Below are 22,876 nucleotides of genomic sequence, written 5' to 3'. Positions count from 1 at the left end.
AGACTTTATGTTATTCTTCTTTATTCTGATGAGTAGGTTTGTTAACTTTCTTTGTGGTTACCTTGAAATTTACCCTTATCTTCCTAGATTTGTACTAGTCTATTATTACTTGGTATCGCTTGACTTCCTCTCCATTAGAAGGTTCTATATCTATACCATTTATTCCCTTTTTTATTGTTCTGATGCTGTTATCATTTACAGATTAACCTCCCTGGTTCCCTTCTGTAATTCTTTTGGTTTTGCATAGTCCTTAAGAGTTCATTTCCTAGATTGATATCTGGCTAGTACAATCCTGTGTCCTATATTAAGCCTGTGGTCTGATATTGTTTGTTCTCAGATGGAAGGACTTCCTTTAATAAGTCGTGTAAGTTTGGTTTGGTTTTTACATAGTCCTTTAATTTCTGTTTATCTGGAAATGACCTAGTTTCACCATCATATTTGAATGAGAGTTTTGCAGGATATATAATTCTTGGCTGGCAATTTTTTTCTTTTAAGGTTTTATATATGTCATTCCATTGCCTTCTTGCCTGCTGGTTTCTGCCGAATAATCCAAGCTTAGTCTTATTGTTTCTCCTCTGTATGTGACTTTTTGTTTTTCTCGAGCTGCTCTCAAGATTCTTTGTCTGTCTTTGGTTTCAGCGAGTGTGATTATGATATGCCTTGGTGATTTTCTTTTGGGGTCTATTCTATATGGAGTTCGTTGAGCTTCTTGGATGGTCAGCTTTTCATCTTTCATGATATTGGGGAAGTTTTCTGTCAGCAGTTCTTCAATAATCCTCTCTGTGTTTTCTGTTTTCTCCCCGTTCTGGAACTCCGATCACCCGTAGATTTTTACTTTTGATTGTATTCCACATAATTCTCAGGGTTTCTTCATTTTTCTTCATTGTTTTTTTTCTGATTTTTCCTCAGACAGAGTTGTATCCAAGTGTTTGTCTTCAATTTTGTGGATCCTGTCTTCCATTGTTTCAAACCTGCTCCTCAGCTCTTCTACGACACTGTCTATTTCTGAAATCATGTTGTTTATCTTTTGGATTTCTAATTGTTGTTTTGTATGATTTCTAGTTGTGAATTTATTTTAGCATCTTACTTTTTTTTCTGTATTTTCCATGAATTTGTCTGCCTTTTCCATGACTTTGTCTATTTTTTCCTCATTTTTGTCTGTTTTTTGCTTCAACTCTTGGATAATTCTGAATATTAGAGATTTCAATTCCCTATCAGTTAGGTCTAGTGCCTTTTCTTCTACTAGAAGGTCATCTGGTGTTTTAGTTTGGATGCCTACTGGAACCATCCTGTCTTGTTTTTGTAAATGTTTTGATATTGTCTGCTGTCTTCGAGGCATTCAGTGGTTATTTCCCCATTTACTGATTGTAGATTTGTTTGTTTCATCCTTTTTTTTGTTTTATTTGGTTATGTCTGAGCAGGCCGGCTGTGCATTCTTTACTGTTTGCTCATCTGTGGGCACGATACTTTTCACCTCTTTCTCCAATGGGCAGGGTCAGTCCCTCAGGTATGGTACAGCAGGGCAGGTCCAGCTGAAGGGAAGTTGCTGGGATAGGTTTTTTATGGCACGTACCAGGGCTGACAGTACAGACCGGGAATCAGTGCAGGGCAGGTTCCAGTAGGCCGTGCCTGTGTTGCTTGGAAGTGTGATGTTCAGCACATGGTGCAGGTAGGCAGGAAGGAGGGGGTAGATTGTGATGTGTGTAGCTAAGATGTGTATGGGAAAAATGAGAGAGAGGACAGAGGAACAGGAGCCAAAGACATACACACACACAAAAAGAGTGCTAAGGGAGCTTGCTACTGGAGTGGAGAGGTGAGAGACTGAGAAATGGCGAAAAACAAAAATGAAAAAAAAAGAAAAAGGGTAAAAGAAAAAAATGAATAAATTGAGAAACTGGAAATGAAGAAAGACAAAAAGGGAATAAGAGAGAGAAGAAAACTAAACAAGAAATGAAAAAAAAAAAACAAGAAAAAAAGAAGTGCCCCCCACGGATATCCCTGTGCATCTGCGCAGAGTAAGGGACTAGCTTCCAAGCCACGTGGTACTGCCCGGCTAGAAGGGGCTCTCAAGCTGAGAAAAGAAAAAGAAAACAAATCAAAACAGAACAAATCAGAGCAAACAAACAAAAAAGCCCCGGAGGTCCCACCAGCGCGGCGGCACGGGCCAGGAAGCAGTTTCACAGTCGAGTGGTGTTTCACTACCTTTCGGGAAGAAGCAAAGATGGCGCACGGAGCCAGGTATTTGAGAGAAAGGAGAGGGAAGTGGTGAGAGGTAAGGACGAAATCTAAAGAAGTGGAAAAAAGCAACACCAGCAGCCAACAAATGGCACTCAGGGAGCTGGCCAGTGTGGGCGGGTGGAATCCAAGCAGCACTGGTGGGAAGTTCGTACTTCCCAGCCAGTAGACAGTGACTGCAGGAAGCAGAGGAGGCTAAATGGAGGTGAAGAAGGGTGGGGGGTGGGAAAGCCTATATCGTGGGTTACTGGTTGTTCTGTCTCCTGCTGGAAGCTCCATGAAGCTGCTTTCTCATACCTCCGGTTCACTGATCTCCGACAGGAGTCCAAGATGGCGGATCAGTGCTGAGGTAGCTGATAGGGGACCTCTGCATGTATCTCTCCTCACGCTCTGTTCTTGGTCAGTTTCTTATTCCATTCGGTGCTTGGCTGAGTTCTTTATCTCTTCATTTGATGGTTAGGGTTTCAGGACTGATGTGTGACTCTGTTTGACTTAGTTTTTCGGATCTTTGCTGTGGAGGGACGGCATGGTGCTTCTGACTATAGCGCCATGTTGCCAGTTTTTTTTTTTTTTTGGTTTATAGCAAGTAAAGACATTAAATAAGCAATCAAAAAACGTCCTAGTGTGAAAAGCCCACGTACAGATGGCTTCTCTGGTGAATTCTACCAAACATTTTAAGAAGAATTAGCACCAATCCTTCACAAACTCTTTCAAAATAATAGAATATAATAGAACACTTCCCCAAATCATTCTCTAATGCTAGTATTACCCTGATATCAAAACCAGAGACATCACAAGAAAAGAAAGACCAATATCCCTTATGAATATATAACACAGAAGCAAAAATTCTTAACAAAATACTAGCAAATCAAATAAATATAGTTTAAGATATAAAATAAACTATACTCCATGACCAAGGGGGATTTATCCCAGAAATGCAATATTGTGTCAAAACACAAAAATTTATCAGTACAATGTATCATATTAATAGAAAAAGGACAAAAACCATATGATCATTCAATAAATGCAAAAAAAGCACCTGACAAAATCCAACACCTATTCATGATAAAAAAAAACACTCAACAAACTAAGAATAAAAAGGAAATTCCTCAATCTGTTAAAGACAGTCTACAAAAAACCCATAGCATTATTCATAACAGCAAAAAAAGAAAATAGTGGAAACAACCCAAATGTCCATCAGCTGATAAATGGATAACCAAAATGTGAAATGTGGTCCATTCAAACAATGGAACAGTATTCAGCATCAAAAAGAAATGAAGTTCAAAAAAAAAAGGAATTAAGTACTAACATATGGTACAACATGGATGAACCTTAAAACATGCTAAGTGAAAGAAGCCAGTCACGAAAGGCCACATATTGTATGATTCCATTTACATAAATTGTTCAGAATAGACAAGTCTGTAAAGAAAGTAGATTAGTAGTTGTCTGGAGCTGGGCTGGTGGAGCAGACACAAGGGGGAAAAAGAAGGGAAGGAATGAAACCTAGTGGGTATGGGGTTTCTTTTTAAGGTGATGAAATTGTTCTGAAATTGACTGTGGTGTAGGTTGCACAACATTGTAAATATACTAAAAACCACTGTATTGTATACTTTATAAGGGTGAGTTTTGTAGTGTGTGAATTGTATCTCAACAAAAATAATCTAACCCACCCTGCGTTTCCAACCATCTTTTTCTTTTCCTTCAACTGTTCCTGTCAAGTTGATCTAATGTGCTTATAGGACAAGACACTTGGATTGCTCTCGCCTCTGCACCTTTGATTCAAGCTACTCTCCATACTCTTTTCTCCACCACTTCCCACTCTCCTCCACCATTCCTCAGAGACCAGATCAAGTCCCACTTTTTTCAGAACACTTTCTATCCTTATCTGAGGAGTCTGCCAACGGACAAGTAAGCCTTTTTAGTTTCACTGCTGCTCATCCACACTGTTGAATTCAGTCCAATAATATACTAATGACTCTAATTGTAGCTGCAGATAGGGCTTTCTCTGCGTAATCACAGATCCAAAATATAGAAGACAATGTAATTCTTAAAATTATATTGATCGCTTGTAAGGCTTGTATCTAAAACATTGCTCTTTATTATGCCTTCTTTCAGTTAAACATTATTTGAAAAATGAGAATGTATTATTTTACTTCCAAATGATTACATAAGTACACCTTTGCAAGAACAGTTCTGCATTAAAAGATGAGCTAAATCGAATTACTGACCCATGACGTGGATTAAAGGATAATATCATTCCAATTATCCTAACAAAAGGATTATCATAACATACAGTGTTTCCTACAGAGGAATATGAGTATATACTATGAAGTATATTAATATTACCTAATTATCAGAATTCATGGCTAAAGAGGTTAACAAAATCTTATTTTAAATTAGAACATAGATACAAAACCTCAGATTATTTCTGCAATATGCCTCAGAACATTTTTTCATTTGATATAACACTTAAGAATTTCTCTTTTACTTGTATTCCCAACAGAATTAATTCTTGCAGAAAGAGCAAAGTTGATATAAATAATTAAAAATATCTTCTTTGTTAATTTTGAGTCATCTTAGCTCAATTAATTCCAGTATATACTCTCTGTTTATCGTGCATGCTGCACGCAGAAATAAACTATTAACAGTGTTACACAATGCCTTTTTTGGAGTTGCATTTTATTTAAGCTATTCTGTATCTTTCAAACTGTGCCACATTTCAATAATGACTATTTAATAATTACAATCATCCCCTTATTAGCTTGGCATTTCATTTTTCCTTGCCCTATGGCACCCTACAGTTGAAGGCAAGGAAAACTCTCTGTTGATTAGTTATTTAAGACCTGCAACAATAACTATGCTGGAGAGAAGGCTACTTGGAGAGGATTACATAAGAGCTAGCGCTCAACAGCCTCAGACTGAGAGCAGCAAATTATAAACCCAAGTACTTCGTTGCATGTAACCAAATTGGCTGGTTGAAATGCTAATTGCCTTTCAGCAAAACTAAAGACAGACAGGGGACCTTGTGCTTCAGAGAATGAAATGCATTTTTACTCCACTTCTGTACCATTGTCTTGCTGAGAATCATTTGAAATCTATTCAGAAAGGTAGCTCTTTCCCTAACCTTTACGATGTGGGAAATTTATTTAGCCCCTACCAGCACCTCCAATGTGCTGATGTGCCAAAATGCGAACAGATGGTTGGATTAAAGCCATGTTAAGCCCCTAATAAAGTAAGGCATGAAAGAACTCTTGCTCAAATATAGCACAAATCAAGGAAATGTACCTAGGGAAAATGAGTTTTGAATAACAAATTTATGAAGTTAAAATAATCAGACACTATAATCTTTAAAACATGAATATATCTGATGTAATTAAATTCAAATGCATATAAAGAGCTGTCACTGCCTCTCTCAGAGAGACTCCTGGCCTCGTTTTATACCTAATAATTTTGTGAGTATTGGTTCAAAACTCATTTATGGACAATTATTGCAAGAGCTAGTTTTTCCGCTTTAAATGAAAGTCCATTCTGGGTTTCAGAATCCTGAATAAATGAATGAGAAATGCCCTGTCAGCATCCTGCCCTCGTTTGAGGTATAGCCAGACTTACGCCTGACTGCACGAGAAAAGGGTCCCATGACCACCTGCCCTGCAGCTGGGGGAGGGACTTGGTCTGGTGCTTTTTAAAGTGTATAGTGTGTCACAGTGGAATCAGAAAACACAGCCTTTGTATTACCACAGCCTCCTGTGTTCCAGCTCCACCTTTCTCCTCCTCTGCCACACCTCTATCAGGGCAACAGAGCTGGGGTGCTGTGGCTTCCTGTGTGGCCTGACATCCTGATATAGTGGAGAGCCGGCCATATGTGTGAAGATGCCTCAGGTCCCCCAATCCTGCCTTGTAAAGGCAGAAAGGGAAGCATATACCTGCATGGGAAAAAAACCTTCTGTACTACTTCATTCTACATGAAGTATAAAGAGTCTGGTTTATTAGGAGTATGTTTATCTTAATTTCTCATGAAGTGTGAACTGCCTGAAAGTGATAAAATACTAAGACTAAATAGAGTTTTCACCCATAAACAGTTTCAATAAATAATTCAGCAACCATCCTGATTCTGCAGGAGTTAAGGGAAGCAAGACATCTCTCTTGCTGGATGAACACCGAAACCTTTGGAGAGTGAGGTTTCTGGTGATTTTTCCTTACTTTTGTATTGTTTGAATTTCATATGTGTCTTTGCATTATATTTGTAATCAGAAAAAACGTTATTTCCAAGTCTTAAAAAAAATGAAAAGTAGGGAGGTACTGTGGGAAGGAGGTAGGGAGGAAAGAAGGGAGAGAAGGAAGAAGGAAATGTAGATTCAAATGTGTGTGATACTAGCTGTGTGACCTTTCCCTCAAATCAAGGATAAACCCGTCCAAAACTCTCCATGGTAACACACCATGTTTTATATTCAAATTAAACAAGCACCATCTAAGAAGCTCAATACGCTTTATAAGCATCTGTAAATTGTCTAGTTATCCTCCATGTGAGGTAAAAATGGTGATGGCACTGTACAGATTTCAGACCCAGTGCATAACATAATGACTTGTCACAGGTAAATTAGTAACAAAGTCATTTATCCAATTTCACTTTGCTCCATCTTACAGACACTAGAGAAGTATATAACACAGTTACTCTTTCTTCAGGAATTCTGAATTCTAGTTGGGAAAATATTACACAACCAGCCTTAAAGTTTTTAACAAAAGTTCAGAAGCCATGGGGATTTTAAGAAAATCCATGGAGTAGTATTTGGTTGAGTGGCAATAAATCCAACATTTAATGGCCAAGTTAACCTTTCACTTGGGGTGTGACATTAATGCTCTTGAACATGAGCAAGGGCAGCTCCAAGTAGAAAGACTTTGGAAATACTTTGGCCTAGTACTAACTTCTACCCTCCCATGTTACTTCTAATAGTTATTTTTATTATCATAAAAGCATCTGTGGTCCAACTGTATCTCATATTATCATTTTCCAACAATGAACATAACTGCCATTCAATATTTGCTATATATATATAGCTAAAACTATAATTCTTATTAGAATATAATAATTATTGACATATATCATTTCTTTATTTATTGTATCAAGACTCAGTGCTGTTACATAACTTACCTTCACCCCATTATCGATTTACAGCGTAGTCTAAGATTAGTTTACCAGCAGTTTCAGCTTTTAATCATCACATTCAGCATTGTATAGGTGCTTAGAATACGCATGAAAAAAATCTTTGATCCTGTACTCACTAACTGGAGAATTTTGGACAAGGAGCTTAAACCCTCTGTGTCATTATCTGTAAATTAGTATAGCACTATTTAATTTACAGTGGTATTGTGAGTGTTAAATGAGATTATATAAAGGGCTTCTTAGAATTCATGGCACAGGCATTCAGTTGGAGGTTACTACTATTGTCATTCAACATGGAAATAAGAACATGGTGATAGGATTCAGTCATACTTTTTTTTAGTGTGTACATTTTGGGTACTTGTTTTAAAAAGTGGTAATCTTGAGACATAAATTTTAGCTGAAATAAGTTTTAGTAATCACCTAGTCCAATCCGTTTATTTTATAAATGAGGAAACTACGACTCAGAAGCATGGGTGAATGGTTCAAAGTCACTGTAAATTAATGGCAGCGCTAAGATGCTATACCAAATTACAAATATTTAATGTATTTTATTATAACACAGTTCAGACTGCATTTGGCGCGCACACATACACACACACACACACACACACACACACACACACACTCAGCCTATAATTTCCTCTAATGTTACACAGGCTTAAGAGTTTGTCATTAGCCTATAAAGTTAGCCAGTGTTCATTTGTACAGAACATCCTTTTTTCTTTTCTTTAAAGCTTTTGTGTGGGTGTTGTTCAATCCAGTTCTTTTGATAAAAGACACACAATGGAGAGGAAAAAACACTTTAGCAATTTAAGATAATAATAACTTAAGCAAGAAATTTTATAATAATCCTGTATTAAAGCATATTTTTGACTTTTAGTCTAGCTAGTTATATACCTGTAAGATTTGATTTCAATAATTTTTAAAACAGTATGCAGCTTACTTATGAACACATTACACACATATTTAAAAGTCGTGGGTTCCATGAAATGTAAAAAGCTGGTTTAAAACAAAAGTTACATAGAAAAATTTAATATCGCAATTTAAAATCTTTTTTCCTGGATCAACATTACAATAGTTTGTTTTTAGTTTTAAGGAAAAAATAAATTTTAAAACAGTTTTAAACATTAAAAATGTGATATATATATATATATATAGCTATCTATATCTACATATGGAGCCCTGGTGAAGCAGTGGTTAAGAGCTCAGCTCGGCTGCTAACCAAAAGGTCGTCAGTTCGAATCCACCACCGGCTCCTTGGGGCAGTTCTACTGTGTCCTACAGGGTCGCTAAGAGTTGGAATCCACTCGCTGGCAACGGGTACGAGTGTATATGTATATATATATATATACATACATATATAACCCACTGCCAGCGAGTCCATTCGCACTCACAGTGACCCCACACGACAGAGCAGAATTGCCCCATAGGGTTTCCAAGACTGTAATCTTTACTGACGCAACCTGCTAACATCTTTCTCCCGCGGAACCGCTGGTGGGTTCGCAGACCTTTCAGTTAGCAGTGGAGCGCTTAACCAAACTCTGTGAAATCAGTGCATTTCCATGAAAGTTCTTCAACGCATCGGCTATTTTGGAACATAAACAAGACTCTAAATTTATTTCAGCTCTTCCCATTATTAGTATTATCTATGGCGCGCCGTTCTTGGTCGGTTATTTTCCAGCCACACATTTTTAAATTAAAGTTATGGTTCGGGTTTCAAACAGGCAGAAAGAGAAGAAAGGAAACTTTTCCCTCTGCTCATTTACTTCTCACCTTCCTTTTGACCAGGCAGCTTTTGGAAAGGGTGCGTGGGAAGGAATGCGACGTTTACTTAAAGTAGCAGCGGTGCATACTGCCCCGTTACTCGCAGCCCGCGGCGCAGACGGTGTTCCCAGTCTCTGGGAGCCCCCGCCGCGGTCAGCCCTCCGCGCCGCCCGCTCTCCCACCTCCAGCAACAGGTGCGGAGCAGCGACACAGCGCCGCCGCGGATGCTGCGGGCGCTCCCCAAGGGGCACCCGGATGCTGGCAGCAACCGCCCCCAGCCATAGCCTACCTGGCCCCAGGGTCACCGACATTCGCGCGCGCCCTGCGGTCCCCGCCGCTCCTCCTTTCGTACGCCCTCGTTGTTCTTCTCGCTCTGGTCCCCACGCCTCCCCGGGACTAAAGACTCTCTTTCTCCCGCTATCCGGCCAGGAGAGGGTTTCCATCCTCCTCCTCCTTTTCCTCCCTCTCCCTCCTTCTCCCCTCCATCCCTCTGCTCCAATAGGACCCGTGGCTCTCGGGGCTGCGTTCACCTGACCAGCGGAGCGGGGGTGGCCGCCCACCGCAGCGCGCTCTTCTCTGCGCAGCGGGCAGCCAGGTCGGCGCTCCGGCGTCGGGAACACCCTGCCTTGGCCATCTCTGATGGACTCTTCCAGAGGCGAGACGCCTAAGCTGACCCGCCGGAACTGCAGGATAGCATGAACCCTGCTTGTGCTCGTGCTTCACAGGCAGGGTGTGAGGTAGGCGCTTTCTAGTGGTGCTTCTTGGCTAAACTTTCTAGTCGTCCCCATAAACACAAGAAATCCCCCAACCTAGGCAGCGGAGCACTGCGTCCTGGGGCCCTGGTACTCCTTTGTATGCCATTCCGTTTTTTCTTCCTGGGGAGAGGACCCACTTTACCAAGTCTTACTTCTAAAAAGTCACTTATTTGAACATTGAAGCACTCCCCGAGGTATTCACCCCATGAGAATGTGTGCATAAACTGATAAAATATTAGAAAGGTGGAACCTACCCACACACACTTATAAGCAGAGACTGAGGTCAACATCTGGGATAATTTATCACCTTATTTTTAAAATAGGATGATTAATTCCTAGCTTATACAGCTGTTAAAAGAATTACATGAGATCTGTGTAAAGTGGTAAATCCTAAACAAATGTTGGCTATTATTCCTAGGGCTTAAAAGTGAAGCCCCCAACGTCAGACCGTAACATCAACAACATGCAAATCCCCATCTTCACTAGAGCTTTTTTAAAAGCACATGCAGCATTCTCAGAACCATTAAAGTTTGAAACTGGGAGAGATGTTAAAGATTAGCAGTCCAGCACCACCTCACCGATAATTTTATGAAAGGAAAAAAAAAACCCTAAACACTAGAGCTGATCGAGTCGCTTTGTTGAAGACAGAGGCAGGACTAGGTACTGTATCTCCTAATTCTGAATGTGGTGCCCATGGGTACTCTTCCTAATGAATTAGAGTAGGAATAACCAGATAGTTACTTTTGAGTTACAGACTGCTAAACAGGAAAACTAATTTAGCATTACCACTGGCTGCTGCTGAATACCTCATTTCAAAGTTGCTGCAGTCAACAAACAACTGGGCATCAAAGGCAAGGGTTATGCAGGCAAAAAGGTTCTCATAGAGAAACTGCATGGAAATGAAAATGCTGGACTTCAAGGCACTAAAAAAACGGTAAATGAGAAGAGCAATCTAATGATCAAGGAGATTGAACAGTTTTTCTGTGAGGCTAATCTACAAAGGTTGGACCTGGGCCTAGAAGCTGTGATGTGACTGAAGCCTGTAAATCCATCCTGCATGTTAACAAAGTAAACACAGACAGGCGTACTTACTAAATCCTGCAGTATAGGAACTCAACCTCAAGGATAATTTAAAAGCAAACCATGAATCAAATACCTATGTAGCCACAATGTGAAACAGAAAACAAAAAAGATTAGAAATCTTACTGATTTTTTTTAAATCTTACTAAAACATACTCAAAGCACAGGTTTTTTTTTATTATTAGCATAGTTAAAAGCCTCATTTGTGGCTAAATGTTACTTTATTAAGACCCTGTCAAAGTCGATGTCTACCAACCAGTTATTCTACCTTAATCATTGTTTCACCAAGTTCCATGATTAAACATATTCCCCCAAAACTTGACTTGCTCAGGACACATATTTACTCTTTGTATAGCTTGAAATGAATAGTTACACCCATCATCCTCCTTTAATCTACATCACGGAAAAAGTCGCTATGCATTAATACATATTACTGGGTGCTTAGTAAGCAGAAGACAGTGGAGGCACTGTGGGAGAGAGAACAGTCTCTAAAACTCAACTCTGAATTCATTGAGCTTGCACTCTCTCTGGGGTGATATTTTAATCAGCCAAAAAGCAAAATGTGCAAAGGGAAAAATGAACGGCCCAGAGAGTACAAGAGGGTCTCCAAAGAGGAATATATTATATAGATTGCTGGAAGGCTTCTCCAGAGAGCTGAGGATCTTGGCCTTGAAGAACAGATTCACAGGAAAGAGTATAGCTGGTATGTTTAGCCCATATATTTGACAAAGTAGTCCCTGGGTGGTGCAAATGGTTAAGCATTTGACTACTAACCCAAAGTTTGGTGGTTCTAACCCACTCAGAGGCACCTTGGAAGAAAGGTCTGGCAACCTGCTTCTGAAAGATAATATCCTTGAAAACTCTATGGAGCTCAGTTCTCTCTGACACATATGGGGTCACCATGAGTCAGAATGGAATCGACAGCAACTCATTTTTTGGTTGTCTAGTCACTTCTGACTCACAATGGCCCCGTGTACAATAGATGAAACACTACCTGGTCCTGCGCCATCCTCACAATCGTTGCCATGTTTGAGCCCATTGTTGCAGCCACTGTGTCAATCCATCTCTAGAGGGTCTTCATCTTTTTTGCTAACCCTCTACTTTACCAAGCCTGATGCCCTTCTCCAGGGACTGCTCCCTCATGATCACTTGTCCAAAGTAAATGAGACAAAGTCTGACCATCCTCACTTCTAAGTAGCATTCTGGCTGTACTTCCTCCAAGACAGCTTTGTTCATTCTTCTGGCAATCCATGGTACATTCATTATTCTTCGCCAACACCATAATTCAAAGGCATCAATTTTTCTCTGGTCTTCCTTATCCATTGTCCAGCTTTCTCATTTGCATATGAGGTGATTGAAAGTACCATAGCTTGGGTCAGGGGCACCTTAGTCCTCAAAGTGACATCTTTGCTTTTTAACACTTTAAAGAGATCTTTTGCAGCATATTTGCACAATGGAGTAAGTTGTTTGATTTCTTAACCACTGGTTTCAAGGGCACTAATTGTAGATCCAAGTAAAATGAAATCCTTGACAACTTCAGTATTCTCTCCATTTATCATTTTTGTTTTCATTATGTTGAGGTATAATCCAGTGAAGGCCGTAGTCTTTGATCTTCATCAGTACTGTATTTTTACGAAAATATTACACACGCCAACTGCTCCTTGCCCCCTCGAGATATTTTCATAAGAATGATGAGCCCCTTTTTTTTCACATTTTGCTGTAAAAAAAAAATTAGCATAGCACGCTTATGAAAATACCTCCCTAAGGAAAGGAGCTGTTGGCAAATAAACATGGAAGGTTCACGTTATTTGCATAAAAATATGGAAAGTGCTTCAAGTCCTCTTCACTTTCAGCAAGCAGGGTTGTGTCATCTGCATGTGACAGGTTGTTAATGAGTCTTCCTCCAATCTTGATGGGGCATTCTTCTTCATATAGTCCAGCTTCTTGGATTATTTGCTCAGCAAACAGATTGAATAAGTATGGTAGAAAGATACAACCCTGACGCACACTTTTCCTGATTTTAAACCACGCAGTATCCCCTTGTTCTGTTTGAACTTCTGCCTCTTGGTCTACGTACAGTTTCATCCAGCAACTGGTCTGGTCTTCGGTCATTAGTTTTCAATGTGTCAATTTTATTCTTAAGATGGTCTCTAAATGCAGGCTGGATATATTCAAGGCTGTAGTTTGGTTCTTGTGGAATTGTTTTAATTTTCTTCAGCTTCAATTTGAACTTGCATATGAGCAACTGATGGCATGTTCCTCAGTCAGCCCCTGGCCTCGTTCTGACTGATGATATTGAGCTTCTCCATCATCTCTTTCCACAAATGTATTTGATTTGATTCCTGCGTATTCAATCTGGTGAGTTCCACATGCATAGTCACCGTTTATGTTGTTGATATATTTCCAATGAATAGTTCGTTTGTTTTGCAAAATTCTGTCATGTGATCTCTGGCATAGTTTCTGTCACCAAGGCCATATTTTCCAACTATTGATCCTTCTTCTTTGTTTCCAACTTTCACATTCAAATCACCAGTAATTATCAATGCATCTTGATTGCATGTTTGACCAATTTCAGAGTGCATAAGTTGGTAAAAATCTTCAGTTTCTTCATCTTTAGCATTACTGGTTGGTGCATAAATCTGAATAAAAGTCATATTAACTGGTCTTCCTTGGAGGTGTATGGATATTATCCTATCACTGACAGTGTTATACTTCAGGATAGATCTTGAAATGTTCTTTTTGACAATGCATGTGGCACTGTTACTCTCCAGTTCTCCTACAGAAAGCTTCTTGAGGCCTGGAATCATATCCTCATTTGTCTTTATATCTCTGAGGCATCATATATCATTAACACTCAGTAAATATTTCTTGAGTAAATTAATCATTTAGGACACAGGATTAAAAATAGAACTGGATAAATAAAGCAATTTTTGCTTCTGCATAGAGCAAGGGTCAAAAAACTACTGCCCTAGGGCCATTTCTGGTCCACCACCTCGTTTTGTAAATAAGTGTTATTGGAACACACACATACTCATCTGTTTATATACTCTTTGGCTGATTTCATGCTACAATGGCAGAGTTGAAGTTGTGATAGAGACTCTATAGCCCACAAGCCTAAAATATTTAATGTCAGGCCCCTTATAGAAAAAGTTGGCTGACCCCTGTGATAGAGGTTTAAAAAAGTTGACACATGGTTCCTGTTGAATGTGATTCAGTCACAGCATGGCTAACTCACGTCCTACAAAAAAAAAAAAAAAGTTGCCATCAGGTAGGTTCCAACTCATAGTGACCCTATAGGACAGAGTAGAATTGCCCCATAGGGTTTCTAAGGAGTGGATGGTGGATTCAAACTGCTGACCTTTTGGATAGCAGCCAAGCTCTTAACCACTGGACTACCGGCGGTTCTCACATCCTACAGGTAGAGGTAATTGGGAGCACCTGGCTGTTCTGTCAGGATAACAGCAACTTCCAGGAACCAAAGCAGGGTGAATGTGAATATTCTGTCAGAGGTAAGAGGAAAGTCATCTTGATCCAAACAAGTAATCTCTTCTCTCCTTTCTCTGAATCACCTTTGATCTCTCTGATGGCACTAGTCACATTGTACTTTCGATCATCACAATTTATGTCTCCTTTCTCTTACTCAACGTGAATATGAGTCCAGAGACCACATTTTGTCCATGGTCATCTCCTGTGTCTAGTGATGCTTCTGGATAAATGTGTACCCATTTAAAATATGCATTGCAGTCAGCAGAATTATGGAACTCTCAGAAGAAAAGGAAAGGAAGGTCTGGCAGTTTCAAGGTACTATGCTTTTGAGTTTTAAATATTCTTAAGCAAGAGGTCAGTTAAATGAAAATCAGTTTGGAGTAGAGTGTTTGAGTAGGTGGTAGCACCAAGGGATAGCTCTGTGTGAGAGACTGTTCATGGGATCACGCAGGTATTCTGAGGCTTTTTATTCCCCAAAGCCCCAAGAATATTAATTTGGCTTTCTCTGACCCAGGAGCAGAATCCCTGGCTTAAAATATTCTCAACTATAAGATGAATTCTCTTATCCCTTTGGGACAGGAAATTATTTCCTTTGGTTCATTAATTCAGTTCCGGATCTGACAGTGGGACGTCTTCAGTTATTTGTTTAGTTATATCACTCATTCAGCAAATATTTAATGAACTCCTACTGTGTGCCAGGCTCTTTGAAAAATTTGGTTTAAACTCTTGTTTTTCCATTGTCAACTACTAAAATGATAGGTACTAAAAGTTACTGAGACCTCCATATGGGTGTGCAAGGTGGGAGGGTTGGGTGCCTTATTCTTAGATTCCAGGTGGGTCAGAACATGTGAATGGGGAGAGAAAGAAGAGGCCAGCTCTGTGGCAAACTCATGACAATACCTTAATTTTGTTTTTCTTGTGTGGGACCCAAACCTTAAACAGAAGAAGCCTGTGGTAGACAGATTGGGTACTTTTGAGGTCATATCTTACTTCTACTTTTTCCGGGGTGGGGAGAGGCAGATACTGCTTAAGCTTTGGTGAAATTCCTTTACACATGCCTAAACTTAGATATGTGAAACCTTGAGTATCAGAAGCACATTTTTCTAGGGACTAAAAAAATCTTTTGAGAAGATTTATAAGGCTTAATTAGTATGCAAGACTAACTAAATTGGAGTAGGAAGGAAAATTGTATGACATCAATAATTTTCTCCTAGGGTTTAAACAACTAATTACTCTTTACAGTGCGAATTTTAGACCTATTGAATTGATTCGATTAAGCTTACTATAGGGAAAAAGGCTTACACTCAGTGCTGCATTTAGGCAGAATTAGGAACTAGGCCAACTTTGTCTTCAGAACCTTCAACTTTCCTTTCAGTACCCTTCTATCTCAGTGGCACCTGCCACCTCCCACCTGCAGGTGCCCCGTAATCCTCTTCCTTTCTTTCTGATTTCCTTACTGAAGCATGATTTGAAGAACAAAGTCTTTCTAAGTTGTAAATGATGGATGAGATTTAAAATATCTGATTCAGGCATATTTGTATTTTAATGGGGGACCAAGTCTTATGTTTTGCTAAGGGCTGGATTCTGAAGTATAAAGAAATAGACTCTGGGGAAGTTTTTTATTTGACAGCCTTCTAGGTTCTTCACAGAGCCCTATTATACAAACCAGTCTCCTTCCACCCCCGCTTCCATTCTTCCTTCCTTTCCTATGTATTGACTTTTATGTACCAGAGCCTATTCTAGCTGCTGGGGATAGAGTAGTGAATAAGATAAACATAGAACCTACCCCAGTGGAGCTTTCTTTCTAATGGGCAGACAAAAAAAACTAAATAAGCAAATAAGATATTTGTTAGGGATAAATGATAATAAAGAAAATAAAATAAGGTAATGGGTAAGTGTGGCCATGGGATTTATCAGAGAAGGCACCTCTGAGGAAGGAATAGTTGAACTATCTCTCAAATGAGGGACATAGTGAGAAGGAGCTAGCCATATAAAAATCTCCAGGAACAGTGCACCATGCAGAGGGAAAAGCTTCTGCAAATGCTATGAGGCAGGATTTGTTTTGATATATTTGAGCCACAGAAAGGTCAGTTTGATGGAAATATACTGAAAAGGCAGAGAGTGGCCTAAGATGAGGCTGGAGACAGAGAGAAGGACAGACTCACATGGGGTTTGGGGGCCATGTGAAGAGTTTGGATTTAAGTGCAATGTGCATTCAAGGAAGACTTTCAACATTTCATAGCATCAATGCTATTTAGTCAAATCTATTCTTGAGACAGTCCCTAAATTCAGGTAGAATACTCAAGGTCGTATTTTGGCTCTTGTGGACTTGTTTTAATTTTCTTCAGCTTCAACTTGAACTTACATAGGAGCAATTGATGGTCTGTTCAGCAGTCAGCCCCTGGCCTTGTTCTGACTGATGATACTGAGCTTCTCCATCTTCTCTTTCCACAGATGTGGTCAAATTGATTCCTGTGTATTCCATCCGGCAAGGTCTACATGGATAATCACTGTTTAAATTGTTGAAAAAAATGTATTTCCAATGAATAAGTAATTGGTCTTTCAAAATTCTATCATGCGATCTCCAGCATTGTTTTGTCACCAATGCCATATTTTCCAACTACTGGTCCTTCTTCTTTCTTTCCAACGTTCACATTCAAATTACCAATAATTATCAATGCATCTTGATTGCATGTTTGACCAACTTCAGACTGCAGAAGTTGGTAAACATCTGCAATTTCTTCATCTTTAGCATTAGTGGTTGGTGCACAAATTTGAATAATAGTTGCATTAACTGGTCTTGTAGTCCTATACATGTTATTCTATCACTGACAGCACTGTACTTCAGGATAGATCTTGAAATGTTCTTTTTGACAATGAATGTGACACTGTTCATTCAATTTGTCATTCCTGGCATAAGAGACCATATGATTATCTGATCCAAAGGGGCCAATACCTGTCCATTTCAGCTCACTAATGCCTAGGATATTGATCTTCAAGCCTTCCATTTCATTTTGACATTTGAACACTAATGACTGATGATCAGACAAGTTGTGGGATGATATCAAGGACATCATACATGAAGAAAGCAAAAGCCCCTTAAAAAGACAGGATAGAGAGGCAGAGACAACATGGTGCTATAGACAGAAGCACCACGCCATCCCTCCACAGCAAAGACCCAAAAAATTAAGTAAAACAGAGACAAGTGAAGAGAGAAAGAACTCAACCAAGCACCAAATGGAATAAGAAACTGACAGAGAACAGAGAGCAAGGAGAGTTACGAGTGGAGGTCCCCTATCAGCTAACACAGCACAGATCCACCATCTTGGACTCCTGTTGGAGATCAGCAGACAGGGAGTGCAGGAAAGCAGATTCACAGAGCTCCCAGTAGGAGACAGAGCACTTGGTAACAAGCAATACACGTTTTCCCACCCCACACCCTGCCTCCCCCTCCTCGGCCTTCGCCACTTCCCGGTGGACTGATCGGCAGCTTCTCGGCCTGGCCGATCTGTGGCTCCCCGGTAGGCCAATCCTCCACTTCCCAGTGGGCCACGACCAAGGCACGGGAGGCAATGGTTACATGCTGCGCGGATTCGCCCAACCTACACCGGCTGGCTTCTTCAGTGCCATTTTTTGTTGCTGGTGTTGCTTTTTTTGGCCTCTTTTGATTTCTTCCCAGCCTCTCACATCCTCCCCCTCCTTTCTCTTGAACACTTGATTCTGCGTGCCATCTTTGCTTCTTCTTGACAGGTTGTGAAGTAAAACTTGGCTGGGGAACTGCTTCCCCGCTCTGCGACGCCACGTTGGTGAGAATCCCTGGGGGCTTTTTTTTTCCTTTTTCTTTTTTTTTTTTTCTCTTTCTTTTTTCTTTTTCTTCATTTCTCAGTTTCCTGTCGGTTTCTACTTACCTTCTTTTCCTGTCTCCTGAATACCTGGTGCTGTGTATCATCTCCACCCCTTCTGGCCAGGCTGTACCATGTGGCTTGGGAGCCATGTCCCTGGTCTGCACAGCTGCACCAATGGGATACTTGGGGCCATTTTTTTAAAAATTCTTATTTATTTTTTTCCTATCTCTCAGTTTCTCGTCTCCCCACTCCAAAAGAAGGCTCCCTCAGCACTTTTTTTTTTTGGCTCCCATTTCTCCCTCCTCTCTCTCCTTTCCCATACCCAACCTAGCTCCACACATCACAACCCACCCGCCTCCTGCCTATCTGCACTGTGTGTGCTGAACATTACATTCCCGAGCAGCATAAGCACAGCCTACCAGAAGCTGTCCTGCACTGACCCCCAGTTCACCTTGTCAGCCCCAGTACATGCCACAAGAAACCCATCCCAGCCCCTCCCCTTCAGCTGGACATGCCCTGCTGCACCATAGCTGAGTGACTGACCCTGCCTGTTGAACAAGGAGGTGAAAAATACCATGTCCAAAAGAATATCATCAAGGCATATCACAATCACACTCGCTAAAACCAAAGTGAAAGAAAGAATCCTGAGAGCTGCCTGAGAAAAACAAAAAGCCACACACAGAGGGGAAACAATAAGACTAAGTTCTGATTACTCAGCAGAAACCACGCAGGCAAGAAGGCAATAGGATGACATATATAAAACCTTGAAATAAAAAAATTACCAACCAGGAATAATATATCCTGCAAAACTGTCATTCAAATATGATGATGGTGAAGTTAGGACATTTCCAGATAAACAGAAATTAAGGGAATATGTAAAAAGCAAACCAAACATAAAAAAATGATAAAAGAGAGTCCTTCGGTTTGAGAACAAACAACATCAGATGACAGCCTGAATCTAGGATGCAAGATCGTACCAGCCAGATACCAACCTAGGAAATGAACTCTCAAAGAGTATTCAAAAACAAAAGATTTACAACAGAAAACCAGAAAGGTTAATCTGAAAATAACAACAACGTCAGAACAATAAAAGAGGGAATAAACAGTGTAGGTATAGAACTTTCTAATGGAGACAAAGCAAGGTGATACCAAGTAATAATAGACTGATTCACCTAGAAAGATAAGGGTAAATTTCAAGGTAACCACAAAGCAAATTAACAAACCTACTTATCAAAATCAAGAAGAACAACATAAAGTCTCAGTAAAAACAAAATCTACAAAAACAAAAGAAATGGAAAAGAAAATCCACAAACAAAAGGAATTCAGCACAGGAGAGGAAGAACCCATTGCCGTCAAGTCAATTATGACTCATAACGACCCTATACAACAAAGTAGAACTGCCCCATAGCGTTTCCAACAAGCACCTGGTGGATTCAAGCTGCCGACCTTTTGCCTAGCAGCTGTAGCTCTTAACCACTAAGCCACCAGAGTTTCCAGGAGCGTAAAAGGAACAAGGAAATCATCAGGACCAGGGAAAAAAAGCACTACAAAATGACAGCAATAAACTCACACCTATCAATAATTACACTGAACGTAAATGGCCTAATTGCAGCCATAAACAGACAGAGAGTGACAGAATGGATTAAAAAAAAGGATCCATCAATATGCTGTCTACAAGAGACACACCTTAGAAACAAAGAAATAAATTTATTAAAAATCAAACTATGGAAAAAAATATATCCAAGCAAACAGCCACCAAAAAAGAGCAGGAATGGTAATAGTAATCTCAGATAAAATAGACTTTAAAACAAAATACATCATAAAAGACAAAGAAGGGCACTATATCATGATTAAAGGGACAGTCCAGCATGGAGACATAACCATAATAAATATCTACGCACCCAAAGACAGGGCTCCAAAATACATAAAACAAACTCTAGCAGCACTGGAAAGAAAAATCGACAGTTCCGCTATAATAGGAGACTTCAACACACCACTCTCGATAAAGGACAGAACATCTAGAAAGAAACTCAACAAAGATACAGAAGACCCTAAGGTCACAATCAGCCAACTTGACCTCCTAGACATATACAGAACACTCCTTCCAACCACTGCAAAGTACACATTCTTTTCCAATGCACATGGAACGTTCTCCAGAATAGACCACACCTTAGGCCACAGAGCAATCCTCAACAAGATCCAAAACGTTGAAGTAATTCAAAGTATCTTCTCTGACCACAATGCCATCAAGGTAGAAATTAACAATAGAAAGAGCAAGGAAAAAAAATCAACTACATGGAAACTGAATAATACCCTGCTTACACATCAGTGGGTAATAGAAGAAATCAGAGATGGAATCAAAAAATTCCTAGAATCAAATGAGAATGAAAATACATCATACCAAAACCTTTGAGACATAGCAAAGGCAGTGCTCAGAGGTCAATTTATAGCAACAGATGCACACATGGAAAAGGAAGAAAGGGGCAAAATCAAAACATTATCTACACAACTAGAACAAACAGAAAGAGAGAAGCAAAAGAAGCCTATAGCCACCAGAAGAAAGGAAATAATAAATCAGAGCAGAAATAAATGAAATAGAGAATAGAAAAACAATAGAAAGAATCAACAAAACCAAAAGTTGGTTCTTTGAAAGGATCAACAAAATTGACAAACCACTAGCCAAACTGACACAAGAAAAACAGAAGAGGACACAAATAACCCAAATAAGAAATGAAATGGGGACATTACAACAGACCCAATTGAAATAAAAAGGATCATAACAGAGTATTATGAAAAACTATACTGCAACAAATTTGAAAATCTAGAGGAAATGGACCAATTTCTAGGAACACGCTACCTACCTAAACTATTACAAATTGATGTTGAATATCTGAAAAGATCCATAACAAGAGAAGACATTGTAAAGGTTATTAAAAAAAATAAAAAAGCTCCCAACAAAAAAAAAGCCCTGGCCCAGATGGCTTCACTGAAGAATTCTATAAAACATTCAGAGAAAAGCTTACATCAGTACTACTCCAACTATTTCAGAAAATAGAAAATGAAGAGATACTTCCAAATTCATTCTATGAAGCCAGCATAACCCTGATACCAAAACCAGGCAAAGACACCACACAAAAAAGAAAATTACAGTCGAATATCTCTTATGAATATAGTTGCAAAAATTCTCAACAAAATTTTAGCCAATAGAATTCAGCATCATATCAAAAATATAATACACCACGATCAAGTAGGATTCATACCAGTATGCAAAGATGATTCAACATTAGAAAATCAATCGACGTAATCCACCACATAAATAAAAGAAAAGAATCACATGATCATCTCAATCGACGCAGAAAAGGCATTCAACAAAGTCCAACACCCATTCTTGATAAAAACTCTCAATAAAATAGGTTTAGAAGGGAAATTCCTCAACATAATAAAGGGCATCTATACAAAACCAACAGCCAACATCATTCTTAATGGAGAGAAGCTGAAAACATTCCCCTTGAGAACAGGAACAAGACAAGGATGCCCTTTATCACCACTCCTGTGTAACACTGTGCTAGAAGTCCTAGCTAGAGCAATAAGGAAGGAAAAAGAAAGTGCATCCAAATTCATAAGAAAGAAGTAAAACTGTCCCTATTTGCAGATGATGTGATGCTATACACAGAAAACCCAAAAGACTCCACAAGAAAACTACTGGACCTAATAGAAAGATTCAGCAGAGTAGCAGGATACAAGATAAACATACAGAAATCAGTTGGATTCCTATACACCAATAAAGAGAATGGCGAAAAGAAATCAGGAAAAAAATACCATTTATAATAGCCCCTAAAAAATAAAATACTTAGGAATAAATCTAACCAGGGATGTAAAAGGCATATACAAAGAAAACTGCAAAACACTGCTGCAAGAAACCAAAAGAGATCTACATAAATGGAAAAACATATCATGCTCATGGATAGGTAGACTCAACATTGTGAAAATGACAGTTCTACCCAAAGCAGTCTACAAATACAGTACAATCCTGATCCAAATATCAACAACAGTCTTTAAAGAAATGGGGGGGAAGAAAAATCATTAACTTTATATGGAAAGGGAAGAGGCCCTGGATAAGTAAAGCACTATTAAAGAAGAAGAATAAAGTAGGAGGACTCACACTACTTGACCTCAGAACCTACTATACAGCTACAGTAGTCAAAACAGCCTGGTACTGGTACAACTACAGATACATTGACCAATGGAACTGAATCAAGATCCCAGATGTAAATCCATCCACCCAGAGTCACCTGATCTTCGACAAAGGCCCAAAGTCCATCAAATGGGGAAAAGACAGTCTTTTTAACAAATGGTGCTGGCAACACTGGATGTCCATCTGCAAAAAAATGTAACAGGACTCATACCTCACACTATACACAAAAACTAATTCAAAATGGATCAAAGACCTAAATATAAAACCAAAAACTATAAAGATCATAGAAGAAAAAATAGGGTCAACACTAGAGGTCCTAGTACACAGCATAAATAGCATACAAACCATAACTAAC

At 39.4% G+C, this 22,876-nt stretch overlaps 1 protein-coding gene across 1 annotated transcript in view; it reads right to left on the bottom strand.

Moving 5' to 3' along the window:
- Positions 1–22,876, bottom strand: part of ADGRV1 (adhesion G protein-coupled receptor V1) — a 687,583-nt gene that overhangs the window by 637,654 nt on the left and 27,053 nt on the right. The window contains exons 2-3 of the mRNA XM_023730073.1: positions 9,170–9,843; positions 8,340–8,395 (exon numbers count right to left, since the gene is read on the bottom strand). Coding sequence (XP_023585841.1) covers positions 8,340–8,395; positions 9,170–9,843 — 730 coding nt within the window. The remainder of the gene's footprint in view (positions 1–8,339; positions 8,396–9,169; positions 9,844–22,876) is intronic.

This window comes from Trichechus manatus, unplaced genomic scaffold, assembly GCF_000243295.1.
Source record: "Trichechus manatus latirostris isolate Lorelei unplaced genomic scaffold, TriManLat1.0 scaffold00032, whole genome shotgun sequence".
NCBI lineage: Eukaryota > Metazoa > Chordata > Mammalia > Sirenia > Trichechidae > Trichechus > Trichechus manatus.
This window is presented reverse-complemented; position numbering and strand designations above follow the sequence as displayed.